Source organism: Sapajus apella, unplaced genomic scaffold, assembly GCF_009761245.1.
Source record: "Sapajus apella isolate SASKATOON/1434 unplaced genomic scaffold, GSC_monkey_1.0 scaffold55, whole genome shotgun sequence".
NCBI classification, from domain to species: Eukaryota; Metazoa; Chordata; class Mammalia; order Primates; family Cebidae; genus Sapajus; species Sapajus apella.
In genome coordinates this window covers 8,073,715-8,094,913 of record NW_022436995.1, presented here as the reverse complement: position 1 = coordinate 8,094,913, position 21,199 = coordinate 8,073,715, and the positions used below count along the sequence as shown (strand labels likewise).

The 21,199-nt window shown below is 38.4% G+C and overlaps 1 protein-coding gene across 5 annotated transcripts in view; it reads left to right on the top strand.

The window, feature by feature from the left end:
* The window catches only part of AAGAB (alpha and gamma adaptin binding protein), a 52,176-nt gene extending 32,758 nt beyond the window's left edge, over positions 1–19,418 (top strand). For 4 of the 5 annotated variants that reach the window (XM_032244594.1, XM_032244597.1, XM_032244598.1 and 1 more), the window contains exons 6-10: positions 11,260–11,342; positions 12,131–12,227; positions 16,308–16,412; positions 16,877–16,926; positions 17,539–19,418. In XM_032244594.1, coding sequence (XP_032100485.1) covers positions 11,260–11,342; positions 12,131–12,227; positions 16,308–16,412; positions 16,877–16,926; positions 17,539–17,616 — 413 coding nt within the window. In that variant the 3' untranslated portion in view covers positions 17,617–19,418. The remainder of the gene's footprint in view (positions 1–11,259; positions 11,343–12,130; positions 12,228–16,307; positions 16,413–16,876; positions 16,927–17,538) is intronic. The other variant, XM_032244596.1, reaches the window with a different exon arrangement.
* Positions 19,419–21,199: the final 1,781 nt, after the last annotated feature.

Sequence of the window (21,199 nt, the reverse complement as noted above, 5' to 3'; positions counted from 1 at the left end):
TGATTGCCTGACTCCCATTGAGAATCACTTAACTATTAAGCGCTATTACTAAGTGGTCGATAGGTTATGCCCTTAACTGCATTGGGTAGAAACTGTTCGGAACTTTTGAGCTAGTCTGTTCATCCAGTACAGGAATGGCTTCTGTAGCATCCTTGCCAGGATCATAAATAACAGCACCTTGTGAAGCAGTCCTAAAAGCAATTAATTGCGTAGAGAAATCCAAGAACTGTTTTGTTTATTCTCAGCAGATAGAATATCTTTTTATGCTGGTAGCCTAAGCACTTAAGCAAGGAAAGGATATGTATTTTACTTTGTGTCATAATGCTGAGAACAGTGGTGAAAATTTTATCTGTCAATGATGTATTTTCCCTTGCTTCTACCTTGTTACTAGCTTTCATTTTGATGACTCTTTTTCCTAGTCTCCTTGGGAGGCGAAGAAGGTGCCAACAGAATTGGAAAAGATTTAACTCAGGGAGACCGAACTGACCAAGGAGATGGGAAGAATGGGAATTGTTTAATATAATGTGTGGATAAACCAAAGCTGAGAAGACATTTTTAATTGGAATCTGTATTATAGGACATATATAAGGCAGATACAGACTTGATTTCCCAAATTCCAGATTGCTGTAATGCAGGGACCTTCCCTAAATCTTAAAATGGTTTACCAATTACAAATAAAATGAAGGCCTTCCTGGAACACAGCAGGCAGTAATTTATGGAGCTCTTTGTATTAAGAGATGATCTAGGCAAAAAGTAGATATGGTTCAAAAAGAGCCCACAGTGAATTCTCATGAATGACAGGTGTACCTAATTCAAGTTGAGAAGTACTTGGCCTGAACTTTTGAGGCTGTCGTCTTGAAGAGCAATCATGTTTTTCTTCCCAATATTTATGTATGCAATATTTTTTTTTACTAGGGCCTCTACTAATTAGGTTCACCCAGATTACATGTTCTTGTGTTTTATGAAACCTCATAAGGAGCATTGTTTCTTTTTGCATGATAGTGTATGTGAGTTAGCCTGATGAAAGCATTTAGAACATAGAATCTCCATGCATGCATCTGATATGGCTTCTTCCTTTTACAGGTAGGGAAAAACAGGGCCCAGGGAGAAGGGTGACATACTCATATTCACAGTGAGTTCGTAGCCAGCATGAGACCACGTGGCAGGTCTCCTGATTAAGAGTATTACATGTTTTTCCATGACAATGTGTTTATGTTATTGGGCAGTTGGAGAAATGATCACAGAGTAGTTAAATAATTTACCTAAGTGGCATGGGAAATCACTAGCCAAGCCACGAGTTCATAGGCTACAGAACTCCCTTAGCCTAGGTGCTCTCTGACATGAGTAAGATTTTAATGAGACTGAGTGGAAATGATGATAGCCGAGATTTTGGGCTTTTTGGCTTATTTCTTTTAAATAGATCCTTTTAAGTAGGCTGTCTGGAATGATGGAGATGCTTTGTCCTACTGTCTTTGTACTTAATCCAAAGTACAGCTAAGGATAGTTAATTTAATACTCATGCGTTTCTTGTAAGTGAAGGATAGTTTATTTTTAATTATTTTACTTAGAGTCACAACAGGTTATTCTCTTCGGTGTGAGCTGTAATTCTTATTTGTATATAGTAAGTGCTGTTAACGTCTTTTGTTGCATAATATCAGATTTAAGAGCAAACAAGTTCCACCAGTGTCTTGTTTCATTAGCCAAAGCGTGCATTAAAATTTTTTTTTTATTTTAGAATCAGGGGGTACATGTACAAGAATTCTGATTATTCCGTTGCCCAGGTAGTGAACATAATTCCCAATAGGTAATGTTTCAGACCCTGCCCCCTCCCTCCCACTTGGAGTCTCCAGTGTCTGCTGTTCCCATCTTCTTGTCCATGTGCACTCAGTGTTTAGTTCCCACTTGTAAGTGAGAACATACAGTGTTTGGTTTTCTGTTCATACCTCAATTCACTTAGGATAATGGCCTCCCACTGCACCCATGGTGCTGTAAAGGACATGATTTTGTTCTTTTTATGGCTCTGTAGTATTCCATGGTGTACATTTACCACATTTTCTTTGTCCATCCACCGTTGATAGGCACCTGCGTTGATTCCCCAGCTTTGTTTTTGTGAGTGGTGCAAAGCATGCATTCTTAACAGGAGCATTATTGCTCCAAAGCAATAATTGATTCTTGAGGGGCAAAACTCTGTACTCATTTTATCTATGAAGCACCGATAAATGTGCAATACATAAACACATATACAGTGTATTTGTGGTGTTAATATTTCAGTGGGAGGGTGTGTCAAAATTAGGGGGAAAATGTCTTAAAATGTTCCTGGTGGGGGTGGCCATAATGAAAATGATTGAGAAACACTGAGTTGAAGGATCTGGTTGCATGTGCTAGGCTCTACCTTAGAGGAAATTCCCAGATACCATTGGATTCATTGTGAAGGTCCGACTTTTAGGGAAGTCAGAGTTTCCACTATGGGTTAAAGGGACGACTTCTCATGGGCCAGGAAATGAAGTAGTTAGGATTGCCTTTATATTTGGGCAGTGCTTTTTAGATATCTCCAGTCATATAAATTTTCCTTTTCTATACTGTCTTTTCTTAAATTTCCTTAACCTCAAAGTTTGGCTGTAGCTCAAGGAAAGGGATGTAGATAAAAGTCTCAGCTGCTTAGTTGTATTACCTATAGTTCTGTCAGAGTCTGGTTTGTGGCTATGGAAATCAGCCATTTGGATCTGTCATTTATAATTTGATAATGTTGTTTTATTGTCATCATGAAAGGAGAAACCATGGGTCAGTGCTTTTTGCCAAATGTGACAAATTTTAAAAGTTAATTGCTCCTAGGCCCGGCGCAGTGGCTTATGCCTATAATCACAGCACTTTGGGAGGCCGAGGCGGGCAGATCACCTGAGGTTGAGAGTTCGAGATCAGCCTGACCAACATGGAAAAACCCCATCTCTACTAAAAATACAAAATTAGCCAGGCATGGTGGCACGCGCCTATAACGCCTGTAATCCCATCTACTCAGGAGGTTGAGACAAGAGAATTGCTTGTACCCAGGAGGTGGTGGAGGTTGCAGTGAGCTGAGATGGCGCCATTGCACTCCAGCCTGGGCAACAAGAGCAAAACTCCATCTCAAAAAAAAAAAAAAAGGTTGATTGCTCCTGCCACACCCCCTCCTTGGTCTCCAGTGAGATTGTCTTCTCTCAATTTGTCTGGTACATCAAATAACATAATTGCAAGCCTAGGTGATCTAGGCAGCATGCTCAGTACCGTGCCTTAAATTGAGAGGCAGCTGGTAAGAGTTGGTTTTAAGGGCAAGGAAAAGAAGATGGTAAGTAGAAGCCTGATGAGTTGTTTTTTGTTTGTTTCAGACTAGGTTGTCGCTGTTTCACATGAGAAGGTAGCATTATGTACAGTATCCTTGTTTAAAGTGTCAGTTTAATGTTACAACTAAGGCCCTGCCCCAGCTTTGCCACCTGAGCACTAACAAGTGCTGTGTGGAGTTTAGTCTGCACTGGTAACTCTTGAGTATTCTTGGGTCTTTTAACAATTACCACCATGGAATAGAGGGCAAGGAAGAGAAATGCTGTGATCTTTCCCGGTTTCTAATTAGTGAAAGAGGGATTAAACAAATGTTACAGAGTTGTGACTTTGATCCCCCCAGTGGTAAGCAATAATTGTAGAGACTGGATTTCAAAAGTCCTGAGAATTTACTTTCAATCTATTATAGTTGAATCCCCAGTAATGCAGGTGGAGGAGGATTAGTGGAATTTTAATAGTAGAAACAACAATTCTTTCATATGGCAGTTTTCTGTTTTCCCATTATAAATGTAAAGAATTGATCATTTATTAATGTGTATCCCCTGAATTTACTTGTAACAAGATTCCATGGCAGAAATCGCAGATTCCGGTTCAAGGAATCATTCGCAATGTTGTACAGAGCACGGGTAAGAAATGTGTACCAAAACACAAGGTCTATCTGTGATACCTGGGCTGCTCTCCTGAGAAAATAGATGGCTAATCCCTTAAATAAAATTATTTTTCTAAAGTAACTGATGATTAAATACAAATTTGACTCTAATGTTACAGAAAATAAAACCGTATCGAATTAGTTGGAGGAAGGATGGTTAATTAAGACAGTTCTAGTCAGGTCTGTCTTTGCCTGTGTGCTCTTGGAAAATGGTTTCTTGTCTCTGGATCCCAGTTTCCTAACCTTTAGTATGTTTAGAATGCTAGGATAATGTAGAATTATATTAACATCACTTTCTATGAAATTGAATTCCTTAAGTCAGACTTAGTTGCTTCTCTTTTTAACTCAGCATCTAATATTGTGCAGCCACAAAAAATGAATTGGATATTCTCTGACAGTTGTCTAAATGTGAATGTTGTGGTCAAAAATTAAATATATGTTGATTTGTGTGTGTGTGTGTGTGTGTGTGTGTGTGTGTGTGTGTAGAAGGCATAATTTGATGGAGATTGTATTGTAAGCAAAAAAGGGGAAGAGAAAAATAAGAGGGAATAAGTAAATGAGTAAAATTGATGAGACTTTGTTTTAAAAGTTGACCCTTAAAATTAACTGTAAGCAAATGAATCATGGGAAATCTCTTCAAATTAGTTACTCTGGAGGCACTGCTCTTCTGCTACCACCTTGCAAAAATATTTTTAGTGCTTTCTTTGGAATTATTTTTAGGGGTGGGTATGAACCACTTAAGTCCTCTTTACTTTTTTGTCATGGTAAAGTCTTGTATCGGTTGTGAATGATGTTTTACTTGATTCTGAACATTCTTTTTAGGGTTTTCAGGAATGTGCTTCAGGTTCTGGAGATGGTACTTTACAATGGAAATTCCATTATTGGAATTAGACTAAAGCTTTCCATTACAACTTTGGAAAAGTTAGTAGTCACTCTGATGTTTAGTTCAGTTTATTTAGAATTTGTGTGTATGTGTACATAGCAAAAAAAAAAAAAAAAAGGAAGACATAATGTGAAAGTTTTCACTGGTATCTTTGGTGATTTAATTTTCTTCTTTATACTTTTCTCTTTTTTCCAAATTTTCTACAATGAACATATTTATGACCAGGAAAAAGAGAAAAAAATAGTATTATTACTTTCTGGTCATGTTCATTATATGTTCAAGTATTAGTAGAAACTGTTCTTGACATGTGAGCAGGTGTCCCAGGTGTCATAGGGAGAGCAGATTCACTTTCCTGAATCTAAAGTCAGGTGGTAGAACCAGGTACAACCAGGTGTGGTGCTTAGGCCCGTCTCCCTAATAAGTACTGTTTTTAATAATGGATTTCAAAGTTTGCCCTTTTCAAGCAGTCGTTTGGTAAAAAAGAATAAGTTGATTCTTGTCAATATTTTATGATTTCAAAAAACATTTTATTTCAATTTGCCAAGAAGTGGATTGTAATATCAAAGTGTAAGTTGATTTCTCTGGTGCTAGTGAAATCATTTCTTTCTTAAAAGAATTTTTTATTCAAACGGTGTGGTTTATCAGTCAAAAATAGGTACAACTTCTCTATGCAGATTAAAATATCTTAGTTATAGTAAGCTTGGTCATGTTTATCACTCAGATGGAAAAGAACATGTTTATAATAAAGGAAAAATATTTTGTGCAGAGGAAGGGGATGTAAAGACAACTTTAAATATGGAAAAAAACTTAAGATGATGCCAAGCAATTGCCACATTAAGGAAATAAAAATTGAAATATGAACACAAAATATTTAGGAGGTCTGTAAGGCATGTTGAGAGGTGTGATGGAAATTCTTTTTTTTTTTTTTTGAGACGGAGTTTCACTCTCGTTACCCAGGCTGGAGTGCAGTGGCGCGATCTCGGCTCACCGCAACCTCCGCCTCCTGGGTTCAGGCAATTCTCCTGCCTCAGCCTCCTGAGTAGCTGGGATTACAGGCATGCGCCACCATGCCCAGCTAATGTTTTTGTATTTTTAGTAGAGACAGGGTTTCACCATGTTGACCAGGATGGTCTCGATCTCTTGACCTCGTGATCCACCCGCCTCGGCCTCCCAAAGTGCTGGGATTACAGGCTTGAGCCACCGCGCCTGGCCTGGAAATTCTTGATATTTGAGTTGTATCTAAAAATGTAAAATAAAAACTTCTTTATATGGCTAATGCTTGCAGCCGCTGCCTGACAGTTCTGTTAGGCGTTCATGGCTGTTTCAGCATCTCTCCTGTACACTTAGCACTATACTGGAGGCTGTGGAGTAGTGTAGAAGAACCATTAGTGATTGTCCACATCTGGAAAGAGTTTATAGTATAGTTGAGGATGGCATTTTGACTCGAGATAAGTATTAATACTAGCAGGTTCTCCCAGGGGTCACTTGATTACTAAGGACAACAAGGGCAGATGGCACAGAGGGAGAGGTAATTAGGGGCTGAAATCATCTAGAGAACTTTCTCAGAGTAGAGGGAGGATATTTTCAGTGCTAACAAGAGGGAATGATTGAATCTTTTAAATATTTTTTTTTTCATTGAAAATGTTTGTTACGGTCCTTACTTTTAAGTAAGGACTTAAAAACCTGAAGTTTTTTAGCCAGAATTTTCTTGTTCTAATTAGACCTGTATCAGTGGTTCTCAATTGGAAGTGATTTTGTCCGCCAGTGGACATGTGGCCGTCTTAATAGGCATCTGGTGGGTAAAGGCAGGGGATGCACAGGACACCCCTCTTTCACACCTGCCCACACACCAAAGAATTCTCCAGCTGGAAATGTCAATAATAGTGAGATTGAAAACCCCTGGTCTACATCTGCTTGAGGGACATTGAAGAGATAATGGGGCCTAGCCACCTGTCTCCCATGCTTTATATGACCAATGCCTCAAGGAGTTATTGGGCTGGGCTGTGATACAGTTAGTAAGTGGCCTTGGATTATTCAGTCCTGAGTTACTCAGCTTACTTCAGTGAAAATCTCAGTCTAAACCAGGGATTTAATGAAGGATTACTGACAGAACTATATGTAAATAAAAATCATCTTTTTGCACTTGACCTAAATTTGTATTGTATTCAGTAAGCTGGTAGTTGTGCATCAAGATATTATATAAGACATCATCTACATCTCAGCTTTTTACATGTTATCAAGACCTTTGGCCTGAATGGAAAAAGTATAGACTTTAGAATCCGAGATTTCAAGTTCTGGTTCCAGCTATGTGACTTTGGATATGTTACCTAACCTGTCTGAGTTATAGTTTGTTCTATAAAAGAGAATAATAAAATAAATCTTCTGTAAGAGAGGATAATACAATAAAGAAGATATATGTTTATTGTGTGTAGAAGGCATACTTTGATTGTTGTAAGGATTAAAGAAACATTGTAAGTACCTAAAATATTACCTTGTATATATTTAGCACTTGGTAAATGTTATCTATTACTAAACCCTTAGGAAAATTTTGCAAGGTAAATACTGTTACACCCACTGCATAAATGCAGCAGCTGAGGTACAGAGAAGGCATAGCTTGTATAAAACCACACAGTACATAGTAGAAGTAGGATTCATATCCATGCCTTTATCTTCAAATTTATGTGCTTGTCATATTGCCTTGATAAATAATGGAGAAGGGAAAAGATCAGAAAAATTAAATGGAAAAAAAAAATACTTTCTAAAAAGCGACTTTTCCCCTTCCCCCATACTGAAATCTCCCCCTTTGCCTAGGTTTTAAATTCTCGAAATGTTTCATGTAAGTCAAAATTGCTATGAGAAGTGCATTTTATACTTCTGAAATAACAATGTGCCCTTAGATTTATAAAGAGGTAGCCAAACAACGTCACGTATTTCAAGTTTTCTTAACCTTATTATTTTTTTTTTTAAATCATCCCAAGGCTTAAGAATTTTCCATTTTTATTTTAAAAATCTTTATTCTAGAGACTAAAGTTTCCGACACTTTCTGGAAGACTCCATGCTAATGACCAACACTGTCAGATTTTGTCATGATATTTTCATTTTTATCCACACATCCGCTGGTGTCAATGTACTAGACTACTAAAACTGAATCAGATGTTTTTAGGACCAGAGTTTAATATACTTATTATGCCTTCCAAAATAATTTATTTTACATCACTTAACAGCTTCCCCTTTCTGCAAGTTCCATCAGAATCAGCTGAGGAGGTAAATTAATTTATTCCTTCCTAGAGTTTTGTGGCATCAATAAAACCATAGATGTTAGAGCCAGTTTCAGCAACTACCTGCTAAAGGAATAAATCCTTCTTAATAGGGATGATATTTCCATGCTCTGAATCCTGGGGAGAAAAATGTAGCAAGCAAGAAAAGATTTATGTAATTCTTTTTTTATGAGAAGAATAGTTGTACAGTGAGTGCATACGGACAGAATTTTAATAAACATTGAACCAGGAAAAACAGTTTTTTAAAAAAAGCCATAGGTATATAAAATACCATCTAATTTTTTTGACTAGTGTTAATGTGCAAGCAGTCTACTTTGGATAAACAAAAATGAATTGTTTTTCTCGTGTCAATTTGTATGTTTCTAAATTCCTTAAAATATAAGCAGCGGAACATAATGAACTCTCTTGTTAGTTGACTAAGTTCTCTATTGTTTATAATATGAGCAAAAGTCCTTCCAGCTTATTGTAATTAACCTGAAACCTGATTATAAACTCCTGAGTCAATTGTGAACCTGATTAATTTGTCTGAGATCATACAGGGAGGCAGAGCCAAGAATGAAAGCCAGGTTTTCTGATCACTAGCTGAATTTTCTTCGTACTATTTTCACTTTTTCATAATTTTATCCATTCGAATTAGGGCATTAAATTTTTTTATTGCAATAAAATACACAGCTTAAATTATTAAATTAAAAAAAAACTCTTTGAGTAGGTAAATAATACATGAACATGTAACAAAAATTAAAGGCGCATAGTATACAGTGGCGGGTCTAGCCCCTACTCCTAACTCTTGTCCATTCCAGTTCCCCTCCTTGTAGGCAGCCACTGTAAAGAATGAGGCATTTAAAATAGACTGCTTTGATTTAATAATGTGCATAAACTGACATTGTATTGCATTATTCTGTATGAGTTGCAGTCTGGCTTACCGAGTTGAGGGGATGCCTAACAGAGAAAAAATACAAGCTGTTGAATTAGAATATGGAGAGATTTATGAACTGGATTTGGAAGTTACCCAAGGTCCAGGTTATTTCCAGTAATAGAAGTGAGGGCTCTCTTACAGAAGTAGTTTATTACTCAGATACTGCTTTTTGTACAAATAGCTTAAAGCATATTATAAGCGCGCTCATGTATTTTCATGACAGGTAAAAATCCCTGTCTGAGTATCACATAACTGCATACAACTACTTTAAAATCAGTAGCACATTGGCCAAAACAAAGAACCATGCTGATGTTTGAATAAACATCGTTAGGCTCTGAAACTGTCATTGTAGGACACTGCATGGATCTGCTTCTCTCAGGCCTCTGAGCCTCCATGTCCTACCCTGATGAAAGCTTAGTCCCCTGTCTTTGATTGGGTGCACCCAGGCATTTGGATGAGGAGGTAAAGGGGTTCCGGCAGTACACACATGAACCTCTGACCATGCCGCCGCTGTTAAGGTTGTACAGAATGAAAAGTGTAGGGCAGCCTTATAGTTTTGCCCAAACCATGGTAGCCTTTAATGCAGAGGTGCTGGGTTGATAGCTGCATGTGACTCCCTCCGTGGCCACAGTCAGGCTCCAAAAAGCTGCAGGCTACAGCCTAGCAGGCCCGATTTGAGGCTTCATCGCAGTTTAAAAGGCAGATTTTCCCAAGTGAAAGGAAGAAGGAAGGACACTGCGGAGTTTCTCTTTTTTGTTATCTCTGTGTGACCAACTATCTGGCAGGGGAAAGGGTGTAGGAAGTTTATAGGTGGTTTAGAGAAAGAGAGATGACAGTGGGTGAGGGAAGAGATGGGGAGAGGAAAGGCAAGGTGGGAGAAAGTTGTCTTTTTGAGAGAGAAATTCTTTGTCTCTGTATTGTTACTCTTGGATTATAGTCTCATGTTTTACTCTAAGGCAGTGTTTTTCAACTACTTTGAGCATAAGACCCTCCTGGAGTACTTGCTAAAAGTTGAGATTCTAGGGTCTCTGTCCTAAAGATGTTGACTCAGTGAACCTCAGAGTCCTTGAATAAAATACTAGGATAGTTTAAGTGTTCCAGGTCATTCTGGGGAACACTGCTGCATCAAGGCAGGCCCTTATACTTTCTGCAGTTCTAGATGTTTTGCTCCAGATTTGTCCTCCATTGTAAATACAAACAGCATACTGGGAGCCTTAACTGCAGAAGCCTTACTCATATCTAAATTAGAGCTTTTTTCAGAAAGCATTCATATTCCTTTTCACCTGATATGAATGCCTTGTTAATTTTTAAAATGTTTTTGATTATTTAACAATGGAATATTAGTTCATAGTGTCTATGAAAGCATTAGTGTTGTTAATCTTTGCAAATAGAACCACTGGCCTTTTGTTTGTCATAATGGCCCTGCCATTATTTTCCACCTGGACTAATAGTCTGTGATTTTTTTTTTTTTTTTAAATGTACTTATAAAAAGTGTATTCGGCCGGGCTCGGTGGCTCATGCCTATAATTCCAGCACTTTGGGAGTCAGGCAGATGGATCACCTGAGGTCAGGAGTTCAAGACCAGCCTGACCAACCTGGAGAAACCCCATCTCTACAAAAAATAAAAAATTAGCTGGGTGAGGTGGCGCATGCCTGTAATCCTAGCTACTTGGGAGGCTGAGACAGGATAATTGCTTGAACCTGGGAGGCGGAGGTTGTGGTAAGCCGAGATGGCACCATTGCACTCCAGCCTGGGCAACAAGAGTGAGACTCTGTCTCAAAAAAAAGTAAAATAAAAATTAAAATGTGTTCAGGACCAGCGGTGTGGTCCAGGCCTGTAATTCTGGCAGTTTGGGAGGCTGATTCAGGAGATTGCTTGAGGCCAGGAGTTGAAGACCAGCCTGGGCAACATAGTGAGAGACTGTCTCAACAAAAAACAGACAAAAATAGCCATATGCAGTGGATGACACCTATATTCCCACCTACTCAGGAGGCTGAGCCAGGAGGATCAACTTGAGCCCAGGAGTTCTAGGTTGCAATGAGTTGTGATTGTGCCACTGTACTCCAGCCTGGCCAATAGAGTGAGACCCTGTTTCAATATATATATATATGTAGTTAGAACTTTGATAACAAAGAAGTAGCCTTTGTTTCATTATCATAGTCATTTGAACAATTTAAAATGTAAATGATAAATTTCAGTGATTCTATTTTTCCTTTTCAGATAGGCACCAAGGCTTTAGCCTTCTCAACTCATTGACTGGAACAAACCATAGCATTGGGTCAGCAGATCCCTGTCACCCAGAGGTAAAGGCTTTTCTTGGATCTTTTTTTCTCTTTGGCTTTAATTTCTCCTTGTCATTATGAATCTTTACACATTCATATTTTTTTTTCCTTTCCATTTAAAAGGTGACAGAGAATGTTAAAAATAGAGGAAAGGAGAGTCTAAAACAGCCCTTGCTAAAGCAGTAAGCCCTTTCAAGAAGTTTACAGCTTGGGTTTTATTTTTACTAGGGTGCTTTCTAAAATATGCTAGGATTTCCCTGAGGCATTAATTTGCCTCCAGATCTTTAAATAGAAAATAAAATTGATGGTGCTTTTTTTTTTTAGTACTGTCTGTGTGAAAGACCTTGGCAAATCTGAGGCAAGGTCCCTACCCTCTGTGAGCTTGTAGTCCAGCTTCAACCCTGTGTCCTCAAGAACTTCGTTCCCAGTTTACCTTGGTCAGCGGCTAGAGCCAAGAGCAAATTACACAGTGCCACATTATCTTTCCAGGGATCTTTTTCATCAGCCCCTGAGCTATTTGTGTTACATTTCACATTTTGAATCTTAAATGAGATAAATGGATCTTAAATTAGACAAACAAAAAACATGTTTTAATGGCCTAAAGTAAAGCCAATGCTTTCTAGTTCTTCCTTGGGGGACGTACTCCTGGGTTAGTGAATTTTTAGCCTTTTATTTTTTAATGTGACCTTGCTCTTCTTTTCTTGCCTCTAGCTCCTATTACTAGTTTTTAAAGCCATCCAAGGACTGAAAGTGTGAGCTTTTTTGGATTTAGTTCAGAAATAGTTGCTTGTGTGTATTTTCCTCAACAGCAACCCCACTTGCCAGCAGCAGATAGGACTGCATCCCTCTCGGACCATCTGGGTGGCGCATCTAACACAGCAGATGCCCAGGTTGATAGCATTGTGGGTAAGTTCCTCCTTTGGCTACCAGGAGAATTTTGTGCAACTTGGAATAGGTATCTGGGCAGAAATCATTGAGAGGGAAATTGACTTTAAACACAGAGAAGGGAAAAAAATTGATAGTGTACCACACGTGAATGTGAGCCTTGCCAATGACTATCAGAAAAAGGAAGAATAGTAAATACATAACAATATGTGGGCACCATTTTCTCTGTAATTCCCTTAGCAGGATCTTGATTCAGATACCCTTAGCTAAGGCAGACAGAACCAGGTGGCGAGACAGCTAGCTCCGTATCACATAGTGTTTTCATAGTATTGAGCAGTAGTCAGAACTGATGGTGACGCAGACAATACAGCTTTGTATTTATAAGCCGCTTCACGTCCTTTAAAATGATTTTATGTGCCCTTTCCCATTTGGTAATGAAGTTCTGCAGAGAAGTTATTTTATGGAGATGAAGCTAAAGCACAGAGAAGTTTAATAACTTGTTCAAGGACATCTAGCAAGAAGGGCTTGGAGCTGAAAGTGGAATCCAATATGCCGTCCAAAAGCCAGAAAACCAAGGCGCTTACTTGACATAACTATAAGTCTTCTTTTGCTGGGGAACTACTGATATTCCTACTTTATCTTTATGCTACAGAGGGCTTATGTGCAATTATAAATTTTTTAAAAGATTTTTTTCTTAGTATAAGATAATTCATGTAGAAGACTCAAGTGATTGGTTATAGAAATATATTAAGAAGAAATTATGTATATATATTTTTTCTCTCCAGTTTATTCAACCTTATCTTCTCAATTGATTCCTTCCCATTAGCTTTTAACCGGCCAAAGTCTCTGCCATTAAAACAAACTAGTAATTACACTGGGTGGGGAAGTCAAGCACGAACCTAAGTAACTTTAGAATACAGTAATTGGACTAGATACCATAAGGCAAAAAACAAAAAGAATTGAACACAAATACTGGACTCTACTTAATAAATTTTTTTAGATATAGATATTTTATATACCACACATATACTGACATGGAAAATAAGAAAATATACATAGTGAGAGCTAGGTTTTTCAGTGCCAGAGGGAAAAGGTTACAAATAAGGAAAAGAGAAGGCTGAGATGTACCCTTTGGTACTGGAGTGGAATCTAATATTGATAGGAACGCATGGTTTTAAAAATATATTTACAGTTAGAAAATAGATGCAGATGTGTGTGTATGCATGTATTAGTATACACACATATTTTTCCTATTTCTGTCCATGAAGAGGGCCTAGAAGCAGCAATACAACCATAGCAGTGGATACACTTAGCACCCAGATCTTGCTTTCTAAATACCATTCTCCAATAAAAGGAACTAGGGCTCCTTGGAGAAGGGGTTGATTCCAGGGTTTGGGCAGGAAAAATATAGCATGACCCTGGAGCATCTCATGGTACCAGAAATTAAGAAAATTCTCAAACAATGGGACATGTTGAAAGGGCATAGGGACCAACCTGAAAGAGCTTCTAGTGGCTAAATCTGGAACAATTTGACCAGCAAAATAGATGAATATAGTATTAGGTTATAGCCCATAGAATAAGCTAAGTATCCATGAATTCATACTAATATAAATAAATAATTGAATAAACAAATAAGAAGGAAAGGACAGCATCTCTTACAGAAGAATCCCAATTAATCAATGAAGAAGGCACGAGGAAAATAGAAAACCACCCGTAGGCACCAAACAGTAATAGTTGTAGCAGGCAAGATCCACTCGTGAATGTGAAAAAGTAGTGGAGAAAGTTTGAGGAGAAGTAGTATATCTGCATAGCCAAAAAGTATCTCTCCCAAGATACTTATTTATCACAAAGGGGAAAATAGTAACTTTACACTGGAGAAATCCATCAGATACCAGCCACTTTAATTATGTAATGAAGGTTAACATCACAGTAATAAGACATATTGACATAATATCCCTCCCGATAGGATGCACTGAGAAGGTAGTCTCACCAAAAATGTGTAACTGCAATCTCCTAAGAAAACATCTGACAAACCCAGTTAAGGGACATACACAAAACAACTGACCATACTCTTCTAAAAAGTGTCAAAGCCATGAAAGACGATCAAAGACTGGGGAGATTTGACAACTAAATTACATGTAGGATCTTGGAACAGAAAAAGGATATTAGTAGAAAAACCAATGAAGTCTATGGTGTGGTTAATGGCATTATACCAAGATTAACTTCTTGATTTTTATAATTGTACCATGGTCATATAAGATGTTAACACTAGGGGAAAGTGGGTGAAGAGCATATAGGAACTCTGTATTCTATTTTTGCAAGTTTTTTGTTTTTTTTTTAGACTAAACAAAAAAAAAAAAAAAAAAAAAAAAAAAAATTTAAAACAAAACCAAACCAATAAAAACGAAACACTTCCTCAACCCCATGTCTTCCTCCGTATCTCTTTACTAAACTTGTTTTCATTCCTCCCATTTGCTCCTCAGTTCTCTTCCGTCTATTTTTGCACCTGGTATGCCACTACAGCAGCTCTGTGAAAAGGCCAACAATGACCTCCATGCCACTAAATCTAGTAGATATTATCCAGTCCTCATTGTGACCTTGTGGTGGCATTCAGTGTTAACGATCAGTTCCTCTTTGAAATCTTCCCTTGCCTCACCCAACAGTGTCTTCTGGTTTTCTTCCTACTTCTCTGATTATTCCTTCTCTTTCTTTGGTAGATTACCCTCTTTTATCCAGTCTTTAAATATTGTCCTTCTTCAGTGCTTCATTTAAACCCTCTTCCAAATCTATATTTAGGCTTGGAGTGATTCTATCTACATTAACAGTGCAATTACTATGTATACACAGATAAATGGCAGACTTTTATGTTCAGCCCTGTATACCGACTTCCTACATGACATGTCCATTGAATGAAAGCAATATGTTAAGCAACATGCATTTTTTACTTCAAATTGTCTATATGGCATTGTGATAGATGCAAATAATTATAAGTCATTATCCTATCTTCATGGAGCTTAACCTAAAAAATACAATCAGGACTTTTACTGTAATAGTTAAAGTTATAGGCATTGGAGTCCTGTACAGCTGGCTTCAGATCATGGCTTTATCACTAGTAATGGCCTGACCTTGAGTAAATTAACCTCTGTTGGCGTTGGTTTCCTCTTCTGTAAAATAAGGATGGCAAATCTTTCCTTGTAGGGCTGTAAAGATGAAATGGAACCAGATAAGTTAAAGCATTCAGTGGTACAGACAAAAAGCACATTCTCTCTCGTATGGTGGTAGTAGTTATTAAAGTAGCGGTGGAGCAATGTTAGAATACAAGGTGGCTTGCAAGTGCTAAGACAGTTCTAGAAACATTAAGTGTAGAAAGAATTCCAAGAAAGGAAACCTATGAACTGGGCTGGGAGAGAAGACATTTTAAAGGTAGTGGGCCTGGAGTAGAGAAGGAGTTAAAATTCTGATTAAAAACAAACTTTAATAAAGAAGCAGCATGCTGAGGTAGAAACAGTAGAAGATTTCTAATAAGAAAATATGAATTTAAATCAGCTCTACCTCTGAATAGCTATAATTTTAGATGAGTTCATTTTTAAATACAGGGTTTTTTTCCATATCATTATCTGTTATTCTTAGATAATGATATCTGCCCTGATCACCTTGTATAGTTCTTGTAATAGATGTGAAAATACTTGTTGTACAGTAAAATATGGTATAAACTTTAGTCATTTATTGGTGAATCAGTGTACCTTGGAGTGAGTATGCTTTCGGAGCTGGAAACACCTATGTCTGAATCCACTTACTAGCTGTGACTTTAGCAAGTCACTTCAGCTCTGAGCTGTGGTTTTTTTTTTTTTTTTATCTTTAAAATGGAAATAGTATGCCTTACTTCATTACAATATTGTGAGGATAAATAGTGACTCTTCATTTGTGAGGGCCCACTATCAGCCAAGCAGGGTGAGGGACCATGAGCTGGAAAGATGGTATATACTGGGCATTCGATTATTGGTGACTTCATCAAGGCCAGCATTTATTTGCCTTGTAATTCTCTGAGTGTAGCGCATATGCAAATAATGTGACGGATAACGTGACAACTCCCTATTTCAGATCCCATGTTAGATCTGGATATTCAAGAATTAGCCAGTCTTACTACTGGAGGAGGAGATGTGGAGAATTTTGAAAGACTGTTTTCAAAGTTAAAGGAAATGAAAGGTAATCAGATTCCTTGTGTCTAACACATTCCCATATTGATGCTCATCTATTTTATGTAGTAGCATTTGATTTCGTTAACTGCTGGATTGAATTCCTTGTTTTGGTCTCAGCTGTTTTGAGAAACTTAGCTACTTGAGGGACTGTGTCACCCTCTGTTGGAGAAAAAAAAAAAATCCCTGGGGAAAAGTTTTCCTTCTTCATTATCTTTCCTTTTACTTTTTCTGCTTTTGCCTTCCTCCGTTTCTTTCCGTGATAAGGTGGGATCCGTAAGAGCCCTACCAATTTACTCACATCATTCCCATCTGGAAAATTTGGAAGACTTAAACTTCCTAATAGCTGGAATGACTACGTCATAAACAAATGTCTTTGAAACCTATCTCCCATCTTCTAATGTTAGAATATTCGTGTACTCTAGATTATCCTGTGCTATTAGAAAAACTTCTTAAGATGTATTTTCCCCCTAGACAAGGCTGCGACACTTCCTCACGAGCAAAGAAAGTTGCATGCAGAAAAGGTGAGACAGGTATTTATTGGGTACCTATAAAAGGTCCAGTGCTACTCTAATGATGTATCATACTTGTGTACTTCTGAAGGGTCTTAATGTGAGCTTTTTGCTGAATATTCTAACTAATTAAATATTTATACAGTCATAGTCAAACCAAGATATTCCACCTGTATGGTGACGTGGAACCTTCATTGAGACTCAGAATGTTTGCCTTTCTCACTGTTGGGCCAGAAAACTCTTAGTTGTTTTGTTATTACCAACACAACACATGTTGTTGGCAGGAAACTTGTATGGTTGATGGTGATCCATGACAGGAATGTGTCATCATCCTGTTCCCTCTCGGACATTTAGGTCACGTGCATTTTTTGCTTCTATAAATAATGAAGCTGTGCATATCCTTAAACATCACCTTTGTATACAACTCTAAATATATCCGTGGTATAAATTTCTAGATGTGGCAGTCATGGGTCAAAGGGTATTCAAGGGTTTTGATAATGTGTTGCCAGAGGACTGGAGAGCAAAAGTGCAGAATTTTAGGCCTCGGTCAGTTGAAGGTAGGACATATGAAATAAGCTGAAATGTAGTTCTTGCCTAAAATTTGTTGTATGCTTCTCTCTACAGGTGGCCAAAGCATTCTGGATGGCAATTGGGGGAGACAGAGATGAAATTGAAGGTCTTTCATCTGATGAAGAGCACTAAATTATTCATACTAGAGTCTGACTAACAAAGATGCTAGCTCTGTCTGAGATACCTCTCTACTCAGCCCAGTCATGTTTTGCCAAAATTGCCATTATCATGTTAGCTGCCTGACTTGTTTGTAGGGTCCCCTTTATTTTAGTTTTAATAGGAGGTTAAGGAGAAATCTTTTCTCCCTCAGTATATTGTAAGAGAGTGAGGAATACAGTGATGATAATGAGTGAGGATTGCTTAAATACACTTTTTTTGTTGTTCTAGGAATGAGGGTAGGATAAACCTCAGAGGTCTGTGTGATTTACTCAAGTTGAAGACAACCTCCAGGCCATTCCTGGTCACCCTTTTAAGTAGCATTCCCAGCGTTCACATTTGATACTGCACATCAGGAGTTATATCATCTTTCCTGGGTGATTTGGATTTTCTGCATTCAAGGAGCTTGTGGCTCTGAGGTACGATGCTTTTATTGGGAGGAAAGGAGGCAGCTGCAGAACTGATGTGAGCTATAATCAAGGTGGAGCCAAAGTTATAGCCTGCAGCTTAGCCTCTACCTAAGAAAATGCCTCTGGGCATTCATTTGAAGTATAGTGTCTGAGCTCATGCTAGAAAGAATCGAAAAGCCAGTGTGGATTTTTCGACTGTAATAAATAAGGCAAAGGATTTCTATTCCAGTGGGAATAAAACCTCTGCTGAGTTGTGAAGGATATGTTGTATGTTAGAGAGAGCCTTAAGGAGGCCCTGTATGGGCCATGGACAGTATGTGATAATATACTGTGATTTTCATGAAGAAACTCTTCTACCTTAGAGTTCTCCCCTTCTGCTTGAGATGCCAGAGGTGTGTTGTCATACTTTATACCCACAAAACAAGGGACATTTCCCCGTCTCTTTAAAGCCAAACAGAGATCACTGCTAAGGTGGGAACACTAAGAGGTGGGTGGGGAAGTGAAGTGTTAGGCAGTGAATTCCTAAGCTGTCTTGAGAAAATTAGCTACTTCTCAGGTTCATAGCTGCTCTCTGCCCTTCCAAGCCTGTAACCTTGGGGGACTATCTTTTGTTCTTTATCCTTTGTCTTTTTTGAGTGGGTCAATCCCAGAGGAACTGATAAGAAAATGGCAGGTTTTTAAAGGAAGGGTGGAAAGTACAGCAAATAAAAATCCTTATTTGTTTTTGTAGACTTTGTCATGCTTGTCGTTAGCCCTCATTCTGATCATGACTGGCTTGGCTCTGAACTGCCACTCAGTACATTGGATGGAAGGTGCCCACACACCAGCTGAGAACTGGTTCTGGCCTAGGTAGGCTCTAGAACCATTTACACAGCATGAAAGAAACAGGTTGGTTCAGGAGCAGAAAGAAATAAGGCTCACACCCCTCCAGACACCACCTTACAAGCACTGCAGAACCTGAAACGTGGCAGAAGGAATGGAATGCTGCAGCGGCCAGCCGAAGTCACCACAGGGAGGAGACAGCTCGGTGACTGGAGCATTCAGGAAGAGGCTTTCCAGGGAACACTGGACATTGCTTAGTGACCTTTTTTGTTCCTTCCTTTATTTTTATTTTTATTTTTATTTTTTTTACTTTTCTGAAGGACTTTGAGTCTGTGGTTCACCACCATCCCATCAGTGTTTCTTTGAGGTGATTGCATTAGGGAAGTTGGCTCTGGGGTTGCAAAAAAAAAAAAGGTGGAACATGTTTTTCCTTAAAACATGGAAGGTTTTAGCCATCTGGTTAGAAAAAACAGACCAGACTAGAAAAAGCTGTGAAGTTGATTTTGTAGATGAAACAAAGCCAGATGATTAAAATGTGATGTAGTTATAAAGGGTACTAATAGTTATTATTATGATTTTGTGATTTTTCCTTAGGGGCGAGGGAAGCTGTATGTCCTTTGTTGGATTAGACACGTATAGTGAATAGTGGAAGAGTTTGTCAAGCTCACTATTTTGGAATTTACCCTGCATATGTAATGTCATTACGTTTTTAAGACCTCAGCTATCTAGGGATATTGGCCTCTTGTAGGGAACACATGGGATGAAGGTCTCTAGTGAAATCTACTAAAGGCCCATGTTAGAAGAGTGATCATGAGCTAACACTGCAGTAATGGCTGCAGTCTATCTAAAGTGACCTGTGTTCACGCCACCACAAGTTGTTACAGACTTGCCACCTGGAATTTAAAGTAAGAGACTGGGTTTTTGGTGGTTTTTTTCCTGAAGCATTTCTGTATTTGCATAACACAGTGTTTGGCATATAGTAGGCTGTTAATTTTGGTTGTAAAGTATGGTTTGTGTTTGATGAATATGATGGCCAATTTTGAAGATCCATACATAAGTGCTGGAAGGTAAAGAGAAGAATAAACATTTTGCCCCAGAGAAAACATGTGTTATATAATAATTTTAGAGTGATGAAGACATAGATATTTTTATAATTTTAAAATAAGCCATCCTACCAGTGTGTGAGTAGACTGACAGAAGCAGTTTGCTTGCTCTCTATTTATAGAACTTGGCCGCATCTCATTCAGAGAAGCTAGAGATTCAGGGAAGCTAGACTTAGATGGTTGAGTAATATGGGATGTGGTTCAAGGGCCGTAGAGCATGTCAGGCCATTCCTGCAAACTGCTCCTAACACGTGAAATGTGATATATGGCTAATTTCTTGCTGCCACTGTGGAGAGGTGGAGATCAACATTTTTGCCATGGCTTGTCAGATTCCTTTAACCTTGGGCCAGTCTCTTGAACAGTGGCCATTGAGAGAGAGCATGTGCAATGCCCCTTGCCTTGCCTTGGCCTGCCATGGAAAAACAGTCTTAGAAGAATCACTGTCTAAGGGTAAGATGAGAGCTCTGTAAACTATTCTGAGCTTCAGCGTTTGCTGAGGCAAAGCTAAATTTAGCAATCATGTGTCTGGTGTGGTCAGAGGTTCTGATTCATTAGGGTTCTGATTCATTGAACGTTCTGATTGATGGAGACAAGAGTTTCAGTGAATGTCCTAATGCCTTAGGTTTGCTCTTCACTCTCCCTGCTGTTACTTTTACGATGGACAATTTAGCTACAGCGTTATGTCATTAAGTACCAAATCTTACTGGAGGACTGTAGGTGGAGAAAGTGTAAAAACTCTGGTCATGTGTATACTGAACCCAGTACCGCGTTAGATCAGTTTGAAAACAACCCCTTATTTACGTTCCCATAATTTGTATGTCTCATGAAAGTAGAAGGCTGACTGTGCATGGCAAAATTCTAGTATTTTCGATTCCACTCAGTTTAGTGATCCATCCTGGCACCTTTGGCATGTAAGCTCTTACAGAAAATGTCTTAGAAATTCTCTAAATTTCATGCTTTGGCATTACATATGCCTGTTAATATCACAAAGCTTGCTCTTAAGGTAGGTGTCTTCACTCAGAATTGAGTTCTAGCATAGGAAGTATCTTGTGCTAAGTTATTCCTCTGGTTTGCTACTTTGTTTCCTTTTGAAAACATTTTTATTAAAAACCTGGCCCTAATGGTTATTACTGCGTCTTTGAAACACAGGCTTGGGGATAAAAAGACAAAAAGAACAACTTTTAAAATCCCCTTTCTGTGCGTCCATTATTAGGCCCAAATACT